Here is a 19,617-nt window from a genome sequence, read left to right as displayed (position 1 = left end):
ACGTTGATTTCCCCGAAGTTGAGTTGTTAACTATATTATGTCTTGAATAATTAGTGTTCAAGTGGGTTTTCAATTTCCAGAATGATGCATGGTGGCACGTTTTTCTAAGTCTTTGTTGAAAACGATTTTGTTTTTGCTTCTACACTAAAAAAGGCGAGTTTTCAGGGTCTAAAATTCTTAAGTCGTAAACTTCCAGACTGTGTCTAGATATTAATCTCTTCTTTGATGCTTGAAATCAGATATCTGAAATGCAGATATCCTTATAATCTTATTACAGATTATTTCTCTAGTCTGGGAAAGCATTCACTTCTTTTTCTTCTTATTGCTTCTGTTCTGTTCTGGTATCTCTTGAAAATGAGTAAGTTATCTTTATGTTGCGTTTTGCCATTTTCTGTCCTCCATTTCTATTATCTTCTTTATCATAGTGTTTGTAATTGTCTTTTTCTCCTTAATTCTGAGAAAGCTAGTATTTTTGAAAATCGGTATCACTGAATGTTTTATTCAGTATAATGTTTTATTCTTTTTTCCTCCATGATTAAAAAAGTTGTTACTTCATTTTACTTTTTCATTTTTTCAGACTTTTAACACTTTTTTTTTTGCCCTACAGTACCAGGAAAAAGCTATACTGCCTAAAAGGAGCCAGGATTGAGGTATCTGTGAAAGTCTTTTCAGAGACTCATTCGCTCTCTCCCCAGATGGATCACTCTTTGTTTGGAGAGAGAATTTCAAACTCTGTGCTTTCTGTCTGGTCCTATCTCCTCAGTATCTATGAGGACTCTTGAAGTTTCTGGCATGTATTTATTTAGCAAATACTTATTGAATACCTATTTTCCAGGTATTCTTCTAGGTACTTGTGGTCCATCAGCGATTGAACAGATAAATACCCCTATTTTTTAAAAATTATTTTTGATAGTGATAAAATATATGTAACATAAAATTTACCATATTAACCATTCTTAAGCATACAGTTCAGTAGTGTTGAGTACATTTACATTGCTAGGCATCCAATCTCCAAAATTCTTTTCATCTTTCAAAACTAAAACTCTGTACCCATTAAACAATACCTTAATTATTTTCTCCTCCTCCCAGCCCCTGGAAACTACCATTTTACTTTTTATCTCTATGGATTAGACTACTCTAGGTACGTCATATGCATGTAATTGTACAGAATTTGTCCTTTTGTGTCTGGCTTCACTGAGCATAATGTTTTCAAGGTTTATCCATATTTTAGGATGTATCAGAATTTCCTTCCTTTTTAAGGCTGAGTAACATTCCATTGCATGTATAAGCCATATTTTGCTTATTCATTTATCAATAGGCACTTGATTTGCTTCTATCTTTCACCGATTGTGAATAATGTTGCTATGAACATGGGTGTACAGATATCTCTTAGAGACCCTGCTTTTATTTCTTTTGGGTACATACCCAGAAGTAAAATTGCTAGATCATATGGTAGTTCTATTTTTAATTTTTTTGAGGAACCACCATGTTGTTTTCCACAGTGGTTATACATTTTACATTTCTACTAACAACACTTAGGGGTTCCAATTTCTTCACATACTCACTAACATTTGTTATTTTCCATTTTTTAAAATAGCAGCCCTCCTAATCATCCCTACTCTTATGGAACTCAGATTCTAGCAGGAGTTAGGAGAGGAGAGAAATGACAACAAACATAATATGCCATACATTATGTAGTATTTTATAAGCTGATATAAACATACAGCAGGAAAGGGGAGGATCAAGAATGGTGGTGGGAGGGGGTGGATTGGTGCTAATTTAAATAGGTGATCAGGAATGGTGGTGGGAGAGGGTGAGATTGGTGCTAATTTAAACAGGTGATCAGGATAGCTCCACCAGTCCACTGACAAGATGATGAGGAAAGACTTGAAGGAAGTAATGAAGCTGACCTCAAATGGAAAACTTTCTGGTGTCCAGCCTTGTTGGGGCTGTTTCTTCTGAGGTTGGATTTTACAGTTCATTTGGACAGGTCTCTGGGGATGGGGAAGTTAGGTGGGGTATTGTTTATGTGTGCTTGAGAAATTCTCACGCCTAAGAGCCCTCATCTCTTCTTGGCAAACCTTCGTAGCTGGCTCTGCAATGGGGCAATTGTCATGCTGGGCCCAGACACAGGGTGAGGAGGTAAACTAGGGTGAAAAGTGGCTGAGAGTCAGGTGGCTGGCAAGCTCTGGAGGTTGCTGATCAAGGTCAGCCTGAGCTGGGATAAAGAGAACAGGGTTGATTGGGAGTATGTACAGGACACAGGTCAGGAACAGGCAGTAAATAAACATGAGGGGTACATGCAAAGCCTGAGCATATGACAGGTTTCAAAGTTTTAAGCTAAGTCTGGGGCACAATTTGGAAAATGGGGAGAGACTATGGGCAGCTTGGGGGATATCTGTGACTCATAGACTTATTAGACTATGAGATGGGGTTTGAGGGCTGGTGAGAGATCTTTGTATGACCGGAACATCCAGGTCAGAGACTGGGTGACCAGGACAGTCAAAAGCTGGGTGGAATTTGGATTCTGAGACATTTGCTCCCAGCAGTGGGTGAAGGTGGACATATGGGATATGGGTGGCCAGCTAGCTGTAGTGGAAAGTGAGGTGGCAGAGGGGACAGCTGCAGCAGTTTGCTCCTTGACACAAAAACTTCTCAGCCCTTCCTCAACTGTGACTTTTGTGGAAACTCTCATTGCCTCTCCCGGTGTGCTTCCTCCTGCACCTTTCTCTTGAGAACAGACTCTGCCCCTTAACTGCACTGGTCCAGCCTGAGTATCCCATCCCTAGCCGCCATGATGACTTCATGGATGAAATGACCACAGTTGGAGAAATCAGTCTTTCTCCAGGAATTTTTTCTAATTTGAGCTAGCAGGGAGGTCACTCTTGGCTGTTTCATGGAGCTACAACGGTGTGATTGCTGGTGACCAAATTCTCTGTTTCTTGGAGAGTCTGTCTGCAAGGAGGAGGAGAGGGAAAGGGAGAGGGAGAGGTAGAGGGGGAGGTAAGTTAGTTTTCAGTTTCTGTGGTCTCCTAATCTGCCTGTTTTCCTAAAACTCTCCCTTGCATCTGTGGGCTACCTCAGGATCCTTCTCCTTGGATTCTCCCTTCCTCTCCTCCCTCCCTCCCCTTCCTCTCCTCCCTCCCTCCCTCCCCTTCCTCCCTTTCCTCCCCTCCCTCCCCTTCCTCCCCTTCCTCACTCCCCTCCCTTCCCCTCCTTTCCCCTTCCCCTTTCTTCCCCTTCCCCTTCCACTTCCCCTTCCCTTTCCCCTTCCCCTCCTTATCCTTCCTTCCTTCCTTCCTTTTTCCCTCCATCCCCTTCTCTCTCTCTCTCTTTCCTTCTTTTGTCTCTTTCTTTACTTTTCTTTTTCTTTCTCTCTCTTTCTTTCTACTTCCTTCCCTCTCTCCCTTTCTCCCTCCCTCCCTTTCTTCCTTTCCTTTCCTTTCCTCCCTTTCTCTTCCTTCCTTCCTTCCTTCCTTCCTTCCTTCCTTCCTTCTTTCTTTTCTTTTCTTTTCTTTTCTTTTCTTTTCTTTTCTTTTCTTTTCTTTTCTTTCTTCTTCCTCATTCTTTCTCTCTCTTTTTCTCTCTCTCTTTCTGTCCCTCTCATGCTAGTTTGGGTTGAGGTTTCTGTCACTTACAAACAAAAGTCTTCTGACTATTATAACAAAATTTCCATACTAGTGGCAGCCCTTCTTTTCTGGAATCCCTCTCTTTTTTGGTTTTGTGGCTCTCAGGTGTCCCAGCTCTCTAACTGGATCCCCACTCTTCCTTCTGCTGGCTGCTGTTTCTTCTGCTGCTCCATGGTGTCTTTACCCATGATTCTGTACTTCCCTGTCTACTTTTTGCTTTCTAGCCATTATCCTCAGATAGCTCACCTACTCACACAGCACTAGCTGTCACTGCTGGGGGAGACCCTTCAACTCTCCACCCTAGAGCTCCAGTGGCTGGTCTGGATGACAGCTACATCCATATAATGCCTCACAATGGTCCAGAAACGTATTACTACGGTGTGCAATAAGAAAAACATGGGCTTTTGAAACTAGGCAGGCCTGAGTATAAATACTGGATCTAAGCATAATGAACTATGGGCATATCTTAGAGATCTTGCAGGTTTGGTTCCAGAACACTGCAATAAAGCAAACATGGCAATAAAGAAAATGTTTCAATGAAGTGAATATCACAATGAATTGAGTCACATACATTTTTTGGTTTCCCAGGGGTTAAAAAACTTATGTTTACAATATACTGTAGTCTGTGAAGTATGTAATAGCATTATGTCTAAAAATGTAAGTATGTAATTAAAATACTTTTTTGCCAAAAAATGCTAATGATCATCTGAGCCTTTAGCGAGTTGAAATATTTTTTGCTGGTGGAGAGTCTTGCCTTGATGTTGATGGCTGCTGACTGATCATGGTGCTGGTTGCTGAAGGTTGGGTGGCTGTGGCAATTTCTTAACATAAGACAACAATGAAACTTGCTGCATTGATGGACTCTTCTTTTCCTGAAAGGTTTCTAGGTAGCATGTGTTGCTGTTTGATAGCATTTTACCCATGGTAGAACTTCTTTTAAAATTGTAGTCAATCCTCTCAAACCCTGCTGCTTGTTTTTCAACAGAATTTATGTAATAAACTAAATCCTTTGTTGCAGTTTCAACAATGTTCACAACATCTTCACCAGGAGTAGATACCGTTTCAAAAGAAAAAAGAAACAATTTTTTCCTCACTCATAGAAGCAACTCCACATTTGTTAAAGTTTTATCATGACATTGCCGTAATTCAGTCATATCTTCAGGCTCCATTTATAATTCTAGTTGTCTTGCTATTTCCATCACATCGGCAGTGACTTCCTCTACTGAAGTCTTGAACCTTTCCAAGTCATTCATGAGGGTAGGAATCAACTTCTGGGAAACTCCTGTTAATGTTGACATTGTGACTTCCTTCCATGAATCGTGAATGTTCTTAATGGTATCTAGAATGGTGAATCCCTTTCCAGAAGATTTTCAATTTACTTTTTCCAGATCCATCAGAGGAATCACTATCTATGGCAGCTATAACCTTATAAAAGGTATTTCTTAAATAATAAGACTTGAAAATGGAAATTACTCCTTGATTCATGGGCCACAGAATGGATGCTGTGTTATTAGGTATGAAAACAACACTATTACCCTTGTACATCTCTATCAACACTCTTGGGTGACCAGGTACATGGTCAATAAGCAGTAATATTTTGAAAGGAATCTTTTATTTCCGAGGAGCAAATCTCAACAGTGGGCTTAAAATATTTGTAACTCATGTTGTAAAAAGATGTGCTGTCATCCAGGCTTTGTTGTCCCATTTATGGAGCCAGGCAGAGTAGATTTAGCATGGTTCTTAAGGGCCCTTGGACTTTCAAAATGGTACATGAATACTGGCTTCAACTTAAAGTTGTCAGTTGTATTAGCCCCTAACTAGAGAGTCACCCATTCCTTAGCAGTTTGAAAGCAGGCATTGACTTCTCTCTAGATGTGAAAGTCCTAGATGACATCTTCCTCCAGCAGAAGGCTGTTTCATCTGCACTGAAAATCTGTCATTTAACATAGTCACCCTCATTGATGATCTTAGCTAGATCTTCTGGATAACCTGCTGCAACTTTTACATCAGGAGTTTGAGACCAGCCTGGCCAACATGGTGAAACCCCGTCTCTACTAAAAGTAGAAAAATTAGCTGGGTATGGTGGCACACGCCTGTGGTCCCCAGCTACTTGGGAGACTGAGGCAAAAGAATTCCTTGAACCTAGGAGGTGGAAGTCGCAGGGAGCTGAGATTGCACCACTGCACTCCAGCCTTGGTGACAGAGTAAAACTCTGTGTCAAAAAAAAAAAAATTATGCCTGTATATCTTGTGTTTTGATCAGGACACATTTGGTTGTATGAAAATCCATCCTCACTGGTAAAGAGGTGTTTTAATTTAGAGAAATAAGGAGCATCTCACTGGCATCAAATAGCAAGAGACAAAGTATATAGGTGGGCTGTGGTGTTCAAAAACCTGTCTACAAATTACTTGACATTTCTCCATCAATAGAGAGGGTCTGTTTCACCTCCCCTAAACTACTTCTGGCCTCCACGCCTTGCTGCTGAGTGTAGAACGCATCAGGAGTGGATGCCTCATGACTTCCTCGGCTAGGTCATAAAAGGCAATGCAGCTTCTGCCCAGCTCTCTCGGCAGACCCAGGCCTTTGGAGCATTGAGCAGCTTCCAGGAAGACTTACAGGTTTCTGAAACCACCTTGAAGGGAGAGACCATGTGGAAAGACAATGTAGAGATAGAGAAAGATGCCCGAGGAGCCCAAGTTGTTTCAGCCCCACCTGTGTGATCCTCCCAACTCAGGCCTCCAAGATGCAAGTGAGCCATCCATCCATCCATTGATTGCAGCGTCAGCCACTGTTTGATGGCAACCATATGACAGACCTCAAGTGAGAAGCACCTCATTGAGCCCAGCCTACCCCAGATATGTGCGAAATAAGAATAATATGATTATTGTTCCTTCATACAGCTCAGTTTTGGGGTGATTTGTTACAGATCAATAGAAAACTGAACATAGGTTGAGGGTATAAGATTTGGAAAGCTGAGTTTATGCCCTCTGTCTCTGATGAGGCTATGAGGCCTTTTGTCCCTGCATTTTACTGTGCCCCGTGCTTTCTTCATCTGCATCTCTCTGCAGCTGAGGTTTCTGTTGCTCAGGACTCCTCTGCTCTCCACAACTTCAGCTTTGACTCATGTGGCTCTGGCTTTGGTTTTGAACTCCTACCATCTCCTAACAGACCCAAACTCTGGTTCACTTGGTTGAGATCCTCAGTAGAGTGAACTTGATCACCTCACCATGGTCTATGGGATAGGTTCCCTGGGTGAGATGCCTCAAGGTGGTCAATTGTGGCTGAGAGTTGTGTGTGGGAATATCAGTGTGGTAGCAAGGATGCAGGCAGAGTTAAAATATTTTAAACAAAGGTGAGGATGGGAAGGCAGTGGTCAGCATCTTGAGCTCAGCTTAAGCAATTTATTTTCCTTTTTTGCATTCATAACTAAAAATTTGATGTTGAGAGTAAATAGGCAGAGATGCTTAATTTCTCAGAGTTTTGGTTATCAAATGATAATCTATGTATAAAATATCCAATACAGGTGCCTGGCAGATGAAAGACAATCCACAAGATTAACTTCTCCCTGCCTTCTGCCCTTCTTTTTTCCTGTCTAAAAGAAAAAAAAGAATTCTAAAATCCAATTCCTTGTCTTAGCATTTTAAGTTGCATTCCTTTCAACCTCATCCTCCTCCAGTTCTCTGCTGAACCTTGTACCCTGGCCAAACAGTTTGTTTTAAATAATCCAGGAAATAATGGGAGATTTTTCATGCTTTCTTCATCATTGCACAAGTGATTTTCATACAGTAGTTTCTAAGTAAACATTTTGGGATGGATTGGCTGTCGATCAATTCATCTAGAAGTCATATAAATCATGATGATTGGTCACTCAGAGCCAATCCCCGACTGACCAGTCGTCAATCTTTCAGTGGCTGCCTGTGGCTGAGTGGATGAAATTCACACTCTCACCATGCCTTACAAAGCCCTGTGTGATCTTGTGTCTGCTACCTCCCCATCATTGCTCATTAATCTTCAGATAAACCAGCCCTTTCCTTGTTTATTACACAGCTCCTTCCTGCATGAAAAACCTCCATCCATGCTATTCCATGTTTCTGAAACATTCTTCCTCTTACCTCTTCACCTATCTTCTGAGTCTTAACTTAAAGATCACTTTCTCACTGCCTTCTCCTTCTGCATTACACTAAGTCATGTCCCTTATTCTGTCTTATTATGGGACCTGGAACTTTCCTTCACTACATTCATTGTAATGACAATAACATCAATATATATAGGCTGATTTATATAGTATCTATACCTAACTAGACTGCAAACAACTTGAAGGCAGTGGTTGTGTCTGTCTCATTCACAATTGTACCTCTGATGTTTATCATGGTGCTTGGCTCAATGTAGACATTGAGCCATTATATGAATAAATAGAAGATGGTCACTAACACTTATTTGGTGCTTACAGCATGCCAGGCGTGTTGTAATCTCATTTAATAAGATCGAGTGAATGAGTAAATGTGCATAATGTAAACTGTTCTTCTGATTTAGAAAAAAAGTCAATATTTTAAAGCCTTCACACACTATAGCACATCTCCTAGGTGCTCAGTGGATGGTATACTATCAACTTACTTTACTAAGTTTGACAGCACTGTCTAAAGAACCCTCTGAGACTCTCTGTGTAGCAGAAGAAATTACCTAGTACTGTCATTGTGATTCTGAGTGAAAGAGGGCAGGTTGGGTTCAGCCTTTTCTCCACATTTCAGTCCGTGGTTTGCTCTGGTTTCCTCTGACCCGTAACACTATCTGATAGAAGATTCTCAAGGCCTGATCATTTTTAGATGTTTATTTGCCTCTCTGCTCGCTAAGATGTTCATGCCTATTTATCACCTACACTAAAGAACAGGGCTGGCCCGCCAGAAAATAGCTGACAGATGAGGTTGTGTAATGAGAAAATTAGAACTTCACAACTCCTGTGCAAGCTTAGAGTCCATCGTAATAGCTTGGAGCTTGCAGCAGCTCCTGAGTAGAAGGGAGACCTGATTCCAGGAAGAAATATGATAATTGGAGGCCCGGGGGAGGTCGACTGACTTTGGCCAAATAGGAAATTACCTTCAGTTGCTCTGTTACTGTAATTCAGCAACTCCAATTATCACAAGGTGATAAAGTGTACATTAAAGTGTACTGGATCCATTAAAGGAGCTTTAATGAAATCATTATACTTATGATGCCTAATTGTAGCTGGTATTACTCCCATGATTAGTGTAGGGCTAGTGAAATATAAGGAATCAAAGAACGGGCCAGTTAATACAATATGTGAAAATTCTCCCATGCTGCTTCACGTTTAGGGTGAGGATTGGGCGTTTCCATGGGGCAGAGAGAAGCATAAAGCAGAAAACAGCTCCTCTGGGAGGGAAAGAAAGAGTAGGTGCTTCTAAACTCTGGACTGATTGTTACTCAAGCAATGAATCTGATTCGGAGCTTTCTGGTTGCCATGGCAGGTGAGGAAACAAAAAGATACTCAATGTTCATTTCTTGACAACAGGCAGCACACACATTTATCTACCAAAACGGCATTCTTTAAATTTCTGCAACTTAATTCAAATAGAAATTTATCACTTGGCTTCTGGTAGCTTCTTCCTCCTCTAATTCCTTTATGGCCTCTCCTCCCGACTTTGAGCTAAGCACCAATTCATCTCCTATTCTACCTCCTTCACTTCTCTTTTTCAATCTGTAGAAACAGGGAAGAGTTTGGTTGAAAATTGTTTTATCATCAGCACAGAGGTTCTTCCACTGTCTTTCTGAGCCTCAGTTTTCTCTTCTGTGAAAATGGTGATTGTGTTATCTCTTTAGCAGAGCTGTTTACATAATCAGTGCTTATTCTACAAATGTGTAGTGAGTGCTTTCTGTGTGCAGGACTGTGCTTGTATAATAGACATTGCGCATAATATGACATAGTTATCCTCAACTGTAAGTGTAGGAAGGCTGTGAAGGCATTTTGCTTGTTCAATAAATAAATAAACCTCTTGCTAACAACCATATATACATATATATATATATTTTTTTGTTTGTTTGTTTTTTTAAAAACAGGCCAACTGCTTTAAATCGGCCAATTTCCTAGACAATGCCAGAAATGCTCACCACGAAGATGTATGTTATATCCCTTTATGCCTAAGGAATATTTTGCTATGCATTGTCATAAACGCAGGAATGATTATGTCCATTTTATAGATGAGAAAACTGAGGACTTGAGAGGTTAATTGACACTGAATCTGAGTTAGCAGCAGCATATAGGAAGTTTATCTTCCTGGTTTTCTCAAATGGGGGATGCATATGATTTTCATAAGTGCTGTACAGTTATTTGGAGCAGGATACTGGTTGTTGACTTTTAAATTTGGATTTATATCATATGCCGTCTTCTAACCCCTATAATTATTTTTAAATTATGATGTACCATAGGCTTATTGTAAAACATGAAAAAAAAAACCCCAAAGTATGTATGAAAGGTGATAAAGTGAAAATCCCTGCCCCCGTTTGTCTCTTGTATCCCACCCTCCACAGTTGATCACTCTTCACCGTTTTGGACACCTTAGGCAGGCTGGAGATTCTGCCAGAATTTTAAAACATTCAATAATATGATGAGCCTAGAAATGCCAATCACTTCTTCCAGCCTGATGGGCTTCCTGGGGGAGTTATGTGCTAAAAGCAGACACCCAGTGGGAGATACAAAACTGCCTTATTAGGAGCAGAGACAGTGACTGATACCTACTGGTGCAGAAGTCTGCACTCCCACTTGGAGGCAGGAAACAAAGAACCACCCATGTTTTTAATGCAGTGACCCGGCCCATTAGCACCCTTGTTTAATCAATGTCTTAGGTTTTGGTCAGTTAGACTGGAGATACCTCTTCCCTTTGGGGAAGCTAAGGAAGAGCTGTGGTGGTGGTGGAGTGGCTTGTAGCATCTTTTCTCCATGGGGTTGTATAAACTAGCCTGGACTTGAGTAGTAGTACTGTTCCTACCGTGCAGCCCAGGTCTTCCTACAGCCCCACAGTTCTCTCTTGACTGCAAGCCATGGGAAGCCTGGCGAGCAGCATTTGCACCAGCTTTAGCATCTTATCTCCCGGCTTCTCTGGGCAGTTTCCCTCTAGACCTTTCCTGGTCACAGGTCTGGCTTCTGACTCTTTAAAGATCCCAGGTGCCCACCCAGTGTGGTGTAGCGCTCTTTGAAATGCCTCTTCTCTCAGCCTTCATTTTCCTCCCAGGTTTGGGATCAGAAACGCCTGACTTTGGTGCTGGAAGGCAGGCTGTTCTGTGTTCTCGAGTAGGAAGTGTCTCTGTCAGGCTTGAGCTGGCTTAAAATGGATCTGCCTTACATTGATATAAAAGCGTTTTGGATCTGTTCATGTACTCATTGCTCACAAACTATCTTTTAGTGTCTGTGGTGATGCCAGTTCCTGTGTGTGTATGTGGCCAAGTAGGGGTGGGTTGTTTACATATATGAATCAGCATCTCCCTTCTCCACAAAATTTATTTCATTCATTCAGTATTTATTGAGCATCTACTATATGGCAAACGCTGTGTAGCTAGGTGCTGGAGATACAGAGGTGCAAACAAGGTCTCACGTCTTTCCTCACGTATCTTAGACACTAGTGGAGAACCGAGACAAAAAAGTAAACATGAGGCTGGGTGCAGTGGCCCACGCCTATAATCTCAGCACTTTAGGAGGCCGAAGCAGGCAGATCACTTGAAGCCGGGAATTTGAGACCAACCTGGCCAACATGGTGAAACCCTGTCTCTACAAAAAATATAAAAGTTAGGGCCGGGCGCGGTGGCTCAAGCCTGTAATCCCAGCACTTTGGGAGGCCGAGACGGGCGGATCACGAGGTCAGGAGATCGAGACCATCCTGGCTAACACAGTGAAACCCCGTCTCTACTAAAAAATACAAAAAACTAGCCGGGCGAGGTGGCTGGCGCCTGTAGTCCCAGCTACTCGGGAGGCTGAGGCAGGAGAATAGCGTAAACCCGGGAGGCGGAGCTTGCAGTGAGCTGAGATCCAGCCACTGCACTCCAGCCTGGGCGACAGAGCGAGACTCCGTCTCAAAAATGTTAGCCAGGTGTGGTGGCACACGCCTGTAATTTCAGCCACCTGGGGGGCTGGGGCACAAGAATCGCTTGAACCCAGGAGGCAGGTGTTGCAGTGAGCCAAGATCGCACTCCAGCCTGGGTGACACGGTGAGACTTTGTCTCAAAAAAAGTAAAAAAAAAAAAAAAAAAAAAGTAAGCAAGAAAATACAAACCATGATCCTTTTATGCTATAGATACAAGATGTTTCTACTTGTAAAGTTGTATTCACATTTCTTGAGACAGTGTGGTGTGGTTGGCAGTGCATGAATAGCTTATCTACATTTTTTAAGCTTTATTTTTTTTTTTCAACTACAAATTGAAGGTGCTAGCTGCAACTGAATCAAAGCGGGTACCCCTGGTGGAGGTTTCTTTCTAAGGACAGTGCCTAAGGCGAAAACTGAGCATAGTCAAAATTTCCCCCTTAAAAAAATTTACAAATCCTTTCAATCATTCACAAAGTCCAACATACATAGTTTTCCATATACTTTACAATGTATAAATTCACAACATAAGCAATTCATGGGCAATCATATATAGTATTTGAGTTGATATGCAAATTTTAATTTTGTAGTACTGTATTTGTAAATTTTTGAAGATGGCTAAACTATGAAATTGCTAATATTTGAAACTTTTAAACCTATAAAAATTATTTCACCTGATCCAACCCAATAAGTCACTATTTTTCTCTTTTGCCTTATACAGCATTAAATTGATGTTATTCTATATGGGACTCTAACTGCAAAGAATTTTTACAGCGATACCGTTTTTGGGGTGATAGAAATATTCTAAAAATTGGGATTATGGTGATGGTTACACAACTGTAAATTCACTAAAAGTCATTAATTTGAACTCTTAGAATGAGTACATTTTATGATATATAAATTATGCCTCACTAAAACTATTAAACAAAATGAAAGAGCTCAAGACCAGACACATGGCTGAGGTCTGGTATATGGAGTTTTCCATGATGCATTTGATGAGGTATCTCACAACATCCCTTGTGAGTTAAGTCAGGTCTGGCTATTCTGTATAAGAAAAGGCTCAGAGGGGTAAGGTGACTGAGCCAAGGTCACACAGCATGTACCTGGCAGAGTAGGGATGGAAATACCATCTGGGACTGAGACACTAGGCGATTTCATTTCTTTTCATGCAACCGGAGTTGGAGGAGCTCCCCTCCTTCTCCCTATCCCTCTGAATGCTCTGACATGGTTTGCTCCAAAATATATCTTGGGAACTGAGCAGCCTGGGAGTGGAATGACTGTGGAAAATGGATTTGCACAACTGCCTCCCTGGGCAGCCCACTTTGGAAACCATTTGTGACCTGTAATTGACCATGACGATACAAAAATTGGAAGCTGAAAATTATAAACATCTGAGGTTATTAGATGGTGAAATTGCAGCTTCCCATCACCCTGCTGCTTCCTGACTTCTCAGTTTTGCTTCTGGGGGCTAGAGCTTGTCAAATCCTCATGATACATCCCCCCTCCCTTGCCTGAATGTGCTCCAGGCTACCTGTTTCCTCTGCTCAGGGGAAAATGGACAAGAACCCTGGTTCCCAACTGGGTGAGCCACTATGCAGAGGAGAGAAAAACCTCTACTTGTCCCATCAGATTCTATCACATCGCATCCCTTTGAAGCTGTGCATCTGATCTGAGTCATCATCAGGGCTCCCCGCTTGCTTGGCCTGACAAGGGCTTGCAAGGCCTCCCCTTACCTCTCTAAGCTCATCACCCTCACTCTGACCTTAATCTCTCCCTGCTCACGATGATTGACTAACCTCCTGGCTACTCCTCCAATGTGTCAACACACTCCTGCCTCCACGTGTTGGCACTGGCAGCGCCCCTACCTGTAATGCTCTTTCCCCAGACATCTTCATGGCCAGCTCCTGCAAGCCTTTGGCCAAATGTCACCCTTTCAATGACGTCTACCCTAACTACCAGGCTCTGTCAGACACCTGCAGTTTCTTTTCTCCTTACTCTGCTTAATTTTTTCCCACGTTGCTGATTATCTTCCACAACAACATATCATATAATTTGTATGTCCCATTTAGGATTCATTGTCTACTTTCCTCCTGGGGATATCAGATCCTCGAGGGCAGTGCTATTGCCTATTTATTTACTGATACATCCTAAGTGTCAATGAAGAGTGCAAATTAATCTCCAATAAAACTTCATGGCATCTTTTTTTAATGACAGCTTTAGCGAGGTATAATTCACATATCATGCAATTCGCCTATTTAAAGTGTACAATTTAATGTTTTTTAGGATGTTTGCAGGGCTGTGCAACCATCACCACAAATCGAACATTGTCACCACCCTCAAAAGAAACCCTGTACCCTGTAGCCATTTTTCATTTCTCTCTAACCTCCTGTTAGGAAAGGCAGCCACTAATCCACTTTCTGTCTCTATAGATTTGCCTCTTTGAACATGTTATATAAATGGAACCATGCAGTATATTTTGAAGCTTTAACCATGTTGTAGTGTATGCTAGTACTTTGTTTCATTTTAGAGCTGAATAATCTATTGTGCGAGTATATTACATTTTATTGATATATTCATTAGCTCATAGATACTAGGGTTATTTCTACTTTTTGACTATTATAAATATTGCTACTATGAATGTTCACATACAAGTTTATGTGTAGACATATGTTTTCTGTTATCTCGGGTATATACCTAGGAGTGGAATTACTGGGTCTTCTGGTAACTCTCTATTTAACCTTTTGAGAAACTGTCAGACTTTTTTTTAATGGCTGCACCATTTTATAATCTTACCAGCAGCATACGAGGGTCATCTTACGTGTTTTAAAAGTTAAACGTCTCAGTCAACAAAGAGATTCTAAATGTTTTGCTGAACAAAACATTCTGATGTCATTCAAACACGTGTCACTGTGTTTCTTTCAAATAGGTATTTTTGAGATGACTTTTCTCCTTTCTCTCTTCTCTGTGTGTTTCAGACCCCCATTCCCTAGAAACATTTTGAAAGAAGTCTTGGGAATTCCCAGGGATACCAGGATGCATTTGAGATCTATGTATTAAACTAAAGTGAGGTGGTCCTGGCCTCTGGTGGCTGAGCATTTTTGTGCAGTGTGGCCCTTATAAATGACAGGGCCTGGTTGTAAATTGTGATTTTGTGGTCTTTTTCCACAATGTGTAGAATAGTGCTCTACATAAAAGTGGAACTTGGACATAACAGGTGTTCAGTTAGTATTTTTTAAATAACTGGCTGAAGTAATCATGGCAGGTGTAGTCTCAGATGTTGGGAGTGCTCAAAGTCTACTTGCTTCCTCAAATATTTATTGTTCCTTATAGTGACCCTGAGGGTAGAGCAGATGTTGTTGGTGTCATGCTCAGATACCCCCTACCTTCAGCCCACTCCAGAGGTTACCGGCAAACTATTCTGGTATGTGGTGGCAGCTCTATGTCTCTGTCTGAGGGCATTTTTTGGTCACAGATGGTTGTTCACCATGCATGTGCAGCAGCCAGAATTTCTGGGGACCCCAGGAACAACTCAATCAATGAGGGCTTACTTGCCAGCCAGTTGGGGAAAAATCCTTGGATGTAACCACAGTCTCAGGATCCCTAATGGGATTGGGCCCAGTGGCCCAAAGTGGTAACCAGCCCTCTTTTCTGGCTTACTTTTAATTCCTGTCCCATTCCCCACTCCCTCTTGGGGCTATTGGGATCACATCACAAATACATGACTGTCACCTGAATCCTTGTCTCAGCATCCACTCCTGATGAAGCCCAACCTGAGGCAACCCCTAGGATTTTGTATTCATGGACTACCTGGCTGGTCAGCAGAAAGCAGCTCCTGGTCTGTGATAGTCCTGCTGGGCACCTGGCAGTGAGTAAAGATTTGATTTGAATTTGCATGTCAGAGATTTGGAATTGGGACTAATCAGCTGTGACTGGTGATTCCAGGATGCACCAGAGGGAGGACAGATGGTATTATGAGTGCTTGGAGAGGGTAAGGCAGCATGTGGGAGGGGCAATCTGCAACTCAGGGATTATACAGAGTGTCCCTCGCCAGGAGTATTAGTTTGTTTTGCATTGCTATAAAGGAATACCTGAGACTGGGTAATTTATAAATAAAAGAGGTTTATTCGGCTCATGGTTCTGCAGGTTATAAAAGCTTGGTGCCAATATCTGCTCAGCTTCTGGTGAAGCCTCAGGGAGCTTACAGTCATGGTGGAAGGGAAGGGATAGCAGGCATGTCACATGTTGAGAGAGAGACGAAGAGATTCTAGGCTCTTTAACTCTTTAGCTCTTGCATGAACTCATTACAAAGGTGAGAGCACCAAGCCAGTCATGAGGGATCCACCTCCATGACCCAAAGGCTCACTTCCAACTAGGGATCACCTTCAACGTTTGGGATCACATTTCAACATGAAATTTGGAGGAGATAAATATCCCAACCATATCATTCTGCCTTTGAGCCCTGAAATCTCATGTCCTTCAAACATTGCAAAATAAAATCATCCCTTCCTAATAGTCCCCCAAAGTCTTAACTTGTTCTACCATGAATTGAAAAATCAAAAGTTCAAAGTCTGATTTTATAATCAAGGCAAGTTCTTTCCATCTATGAATCGCTAAAGTTAAAAACAAGTTATTTAGTTCCAAGATTCAATAGTGGTACAGGCATTGGGTAGACATGCCCATTCTAAAAGGGAGAGATTGGCCAAAAGAAAGGGCAGCATGCCCTGTGCAAGCCCAAAACTCAGTAGGGCAAACATTAAACCTTAAAGCTCCATAATTATCTCCCTTGACTCCATGTCCTGCACCCAGAGCACACTGGTGCAAGGGGTGGGATCCCAGGGCCCCGTGTAGCTCCGCCCTTGTGGCTTTGCAAGGTGCAGCCCTGAAGACTGCTCTCATGGGTTGAAGTTGAGTGCCTGCAGCTTTTCCAGGCTGAGGTTGCAAGCTGCTGGTGGCTCTATTGTTCTCAGGTCTGGAGGATGGCAGCTCCTTCTCCACAGCTCCACTGGTCAGTTCCCTGGTGAGTACTCTGTGTGGGAGCTCCAATCCCACATTTTCCCTCTACACTGCCCTAGTAAAGGCTCTCTGTGAGGACTTCTCCCTTGTGGCAGGCTTCTGCCTAGGTACCCAGGCTTTCTGTTCCATCTGCTGAAATCTAGGTGAAAGGAACCAAGCCTCCTTCACTCTTGCATTCTGCCAGCCTGTAGACTTAACACCACATGGAAGTTGCCAAGGCTTATGGTGGCTTGTGCTCTTCAAAGTGGCAGCCCAAGCTGTACCAGGTACCCTTTGAGCCACAGCTGGAGCTGGGGCAGCTGTGATGGGAGTAGCAGTCTCCAAAGGTGACACAGGGCAGTAGTGTCCCAGGCCTGGGCCCTGAAATCTTTCTTTCTCTGGACTTGTGATGGGAGGGGCTGTTTCCAAGATTTCTGAAATGCCTTCAAGGCTTTTTTCCTGTTGTCTTGGATATTAGTACCTGGATCCCTTTTAGTCATGGAAATCTCTCTAGCAAGTGGTTGCTCCACAGCCTACTCGTACTCCTCTCCTGAAAGTGCTGCTTCTCTATGACATGGTCCTCTCCTGAAAATGCTGCTTCTCTATGACATGGTCAGGCTGAAGATTTTCCAAATGTTTATGCCATGCTTCTCTTTTTAATTAGAGAGAAAAAATTGGTACCAGGAGTGAGGCATTTGTATAAAGATACCTGAAAATGTGAAAGCCACTTTAGAACTGGGAAATGGACAAAGGTTGGAAGATTTTGGAGAGCTCAGAAAAAGACAATAAAATGAGGGAAAGTTTGGAACTTCTTAGAAACAGGTTAAGTAGTCGTGACCAACATGCTGATAGAAATATGGGTGGTGAAGCCTAAGCTGAGGCCGTCTCAGATGGAAATGAAGAATTATTGGATACCGGAGCAAAGTTTGCCCTTGTTATGCCCTAGCGAAGAACTTGGCTGCATTGTGCCCAGGTCCGAGCAATTTGTGGAGGGGTGAACTTAAGACTGATGATGGAAGACTAATGGAAGAAATTTCTAAGCAGTAAAGCCTTCAACATGTAGCATGGCTGCTTCTGACAACCTGTGATCAGATGTGGAAACAAAGAAATGACTTAAAATTGGAACTTATGCTTGGAAGAAGAGCATAAAATTTGGAAAATTTGCAAGCTGGCCACGAGGTAGAGTAGGAAAGAGTGTTTTCAGAAGAGAAATACAAGTTGGCTGTGCAGCAACCACTTGCTAGAGATATGTGCAAGAGTAAAAGGGAGCCAAGTGCTGAAAATAAAGACAATGGAAAAAAGGCCTCAAACTCATTTCAGAAATCTTCGAGGCAGCCCCTCCAATCACAGGTCCAAAGGAAAGAATGGTTTTGGGGGTCAGTCCCAGAGTGCCACTGCCCTGTGCTTCCTCATGACCCTGCTCTTCACATCTTGGCAGCTCTGGCTCCAGTCTTAGCTCAAAGGGTCCCACATATAGCTTGGGCTGCTGCTCTGAAAGGTGCAAGCCGAAAGCTTTGGTAGTTTCCATGTGGTGTTAAGTCTTCAGGCTGGCAGAATGCAAAAGTGAAAAAAGCTTGGAAGCTTCCACCTAGATTTCAGAGGATGTGTCAGAAAGACTGAGTGCCTGGGCAGAAGCCTGACACATGGGTGGAACCCCACAGAGAGCCTCTACTAGGGCAGTGTGGAAGGGAAATGTCCACCAGGGAACTGCCTAGTGGAGATGTGGGAAGGGGGCTGCCCTCCTCCAGACCTGAGAAAGATAGAGCCACCAGCAGCTTGCAGCCTCAGCCTGGAAAAGCCACAGGTACTCAACTCCAACCTGTGAGTTGCAACCCCAAGGCTGCACCCTGCAAAGCCACAGAGGCAGAGCTGCCAAGGCATTGGGATCCCACCCCTTGAACCACTGTGCTCTGGATGTGGGACATGGAGTCAAGGATAATTTTGGACCTTTAAGGTTCAATGTCTGCCCTGCTGGGTTTTGGACTTGTGTGGGGCTTGTTTTCTCTTTCTTTTAGCTGATTTCTCCCTTTTAGAATAGGAATGTTTACCCAATGCCTGTATCACCACTGTATCTTGGAAGTAAATAACTTGTTTTTCATTTTACAGGCTCACAGCTATATCTTGAGTTTCAGATGAAATTTGGACTTTGGATTTTTCAGTTGGAGCTGGAAGGAATTAATACTTTAGGGAACTAAAGGATGATTATATTTCACAATAAGAGAAGGATATGAGATTTGGGGGGGGTCAAGGAGAAAACAATATAGTTTGGATGTTTGTCTCCTCCAAATCTTATGTCAAAATGTGATCCCCAATGTCGGAGGTGGGCCTATGGGAGGTATTTGAGTCATGTGGGTAGATCCCTTATACCAAATACATTTACACAACTAATTAAGAATAAAGGATGAAAGGAATTGTAAGACCTTATGGACTGTGTGTCTCTTCTCAGATGTCAGTTTCATGCTACCCTCATGGTAAGTTCTTGCTGTGTTAGTTCTTAGACTGAGTTCTGGCTATATTTGTTCTTAGAGTGAGTTCTGGCTATATTAGTTCACACAAGATCTGATTGTTTAAAAGAGTGTGGCACTTCCTCCCTCTGTCTCTCTTTCTCCTTCTCTTTCCATGTGGCATGCCTGCTAACCCTTAGCCTTCCACCATGATTGTAAGCTTCCTGAAGCTTCACAGAAGCTGAGCAGATGCTGGTACCATGCTTGTACAGCCTGTAGACCCACAAGCCAAATCAATCTCTTTTTAAACTATGCAGCTTCAGGCATTCCGTTATAGTAATGCAAAATGAACTAACACAATAGGACAGTGGGAGGAAGGTACAGATATGTGTGCTCAGGCACCTGTGGATTCAGTTATCCCTGCATGCAGGACTGGTGACACAATTTGTGGGGCCCAGTGCAAAG

At 42.5% G+C, this 19,617-nt stretch overlaps 1 protein-coding gene and 1 long non-coding RNA gene across 2 annotated transcripts in view; one reads left to right on the top strand and one right to left on the bottom strand.

The window, feature by feature from the left end:
• LOC105496367 (uncharacterized) overlaps positions 1-18,236 on the bottom strand; it is a 38,613-nt gene extending 20,377 nt beyond the window's left edge. Inside the window, exon 1 of the mRNA XM_071080895.1 lies at positions 18,020-18,236. Coding sequence (XP_070936996.1) covers positions 18,020-18,236 — 217 coding nt within the window. The remainder of the gene's footprint in view (positions 1-18,019) is intronic.
• The window catches only part of LOC105496370 (uncharacterized), a 187,416-nt gene that overhangs the window by 81,582 nt on the left and 86,217 nt on the right, over positions 1-19,617 (top strand). The window lies entirely within an intron of this gene.

The sequence above is a fragment of the Macaca nemestrina genome, chromosome 15 (assembly GCF_043159975.1).
Source record: "Macaca nemestrina isolate mMacNem1 chromosome 15, mMacNem.hap1, whole genome shotgun sequence".
Lineage (NCBI taxonomy): Eukaryota > Metazoa > Chordata > Mammalia > Primates > Cercopithecidae > Macaca > Macaca nemestrina.
The sequence above is the reverse complement of the archived record's forward strand: the minus strand, read 5'-3'. Positions and strand labels throughout refer to the sequence as shown.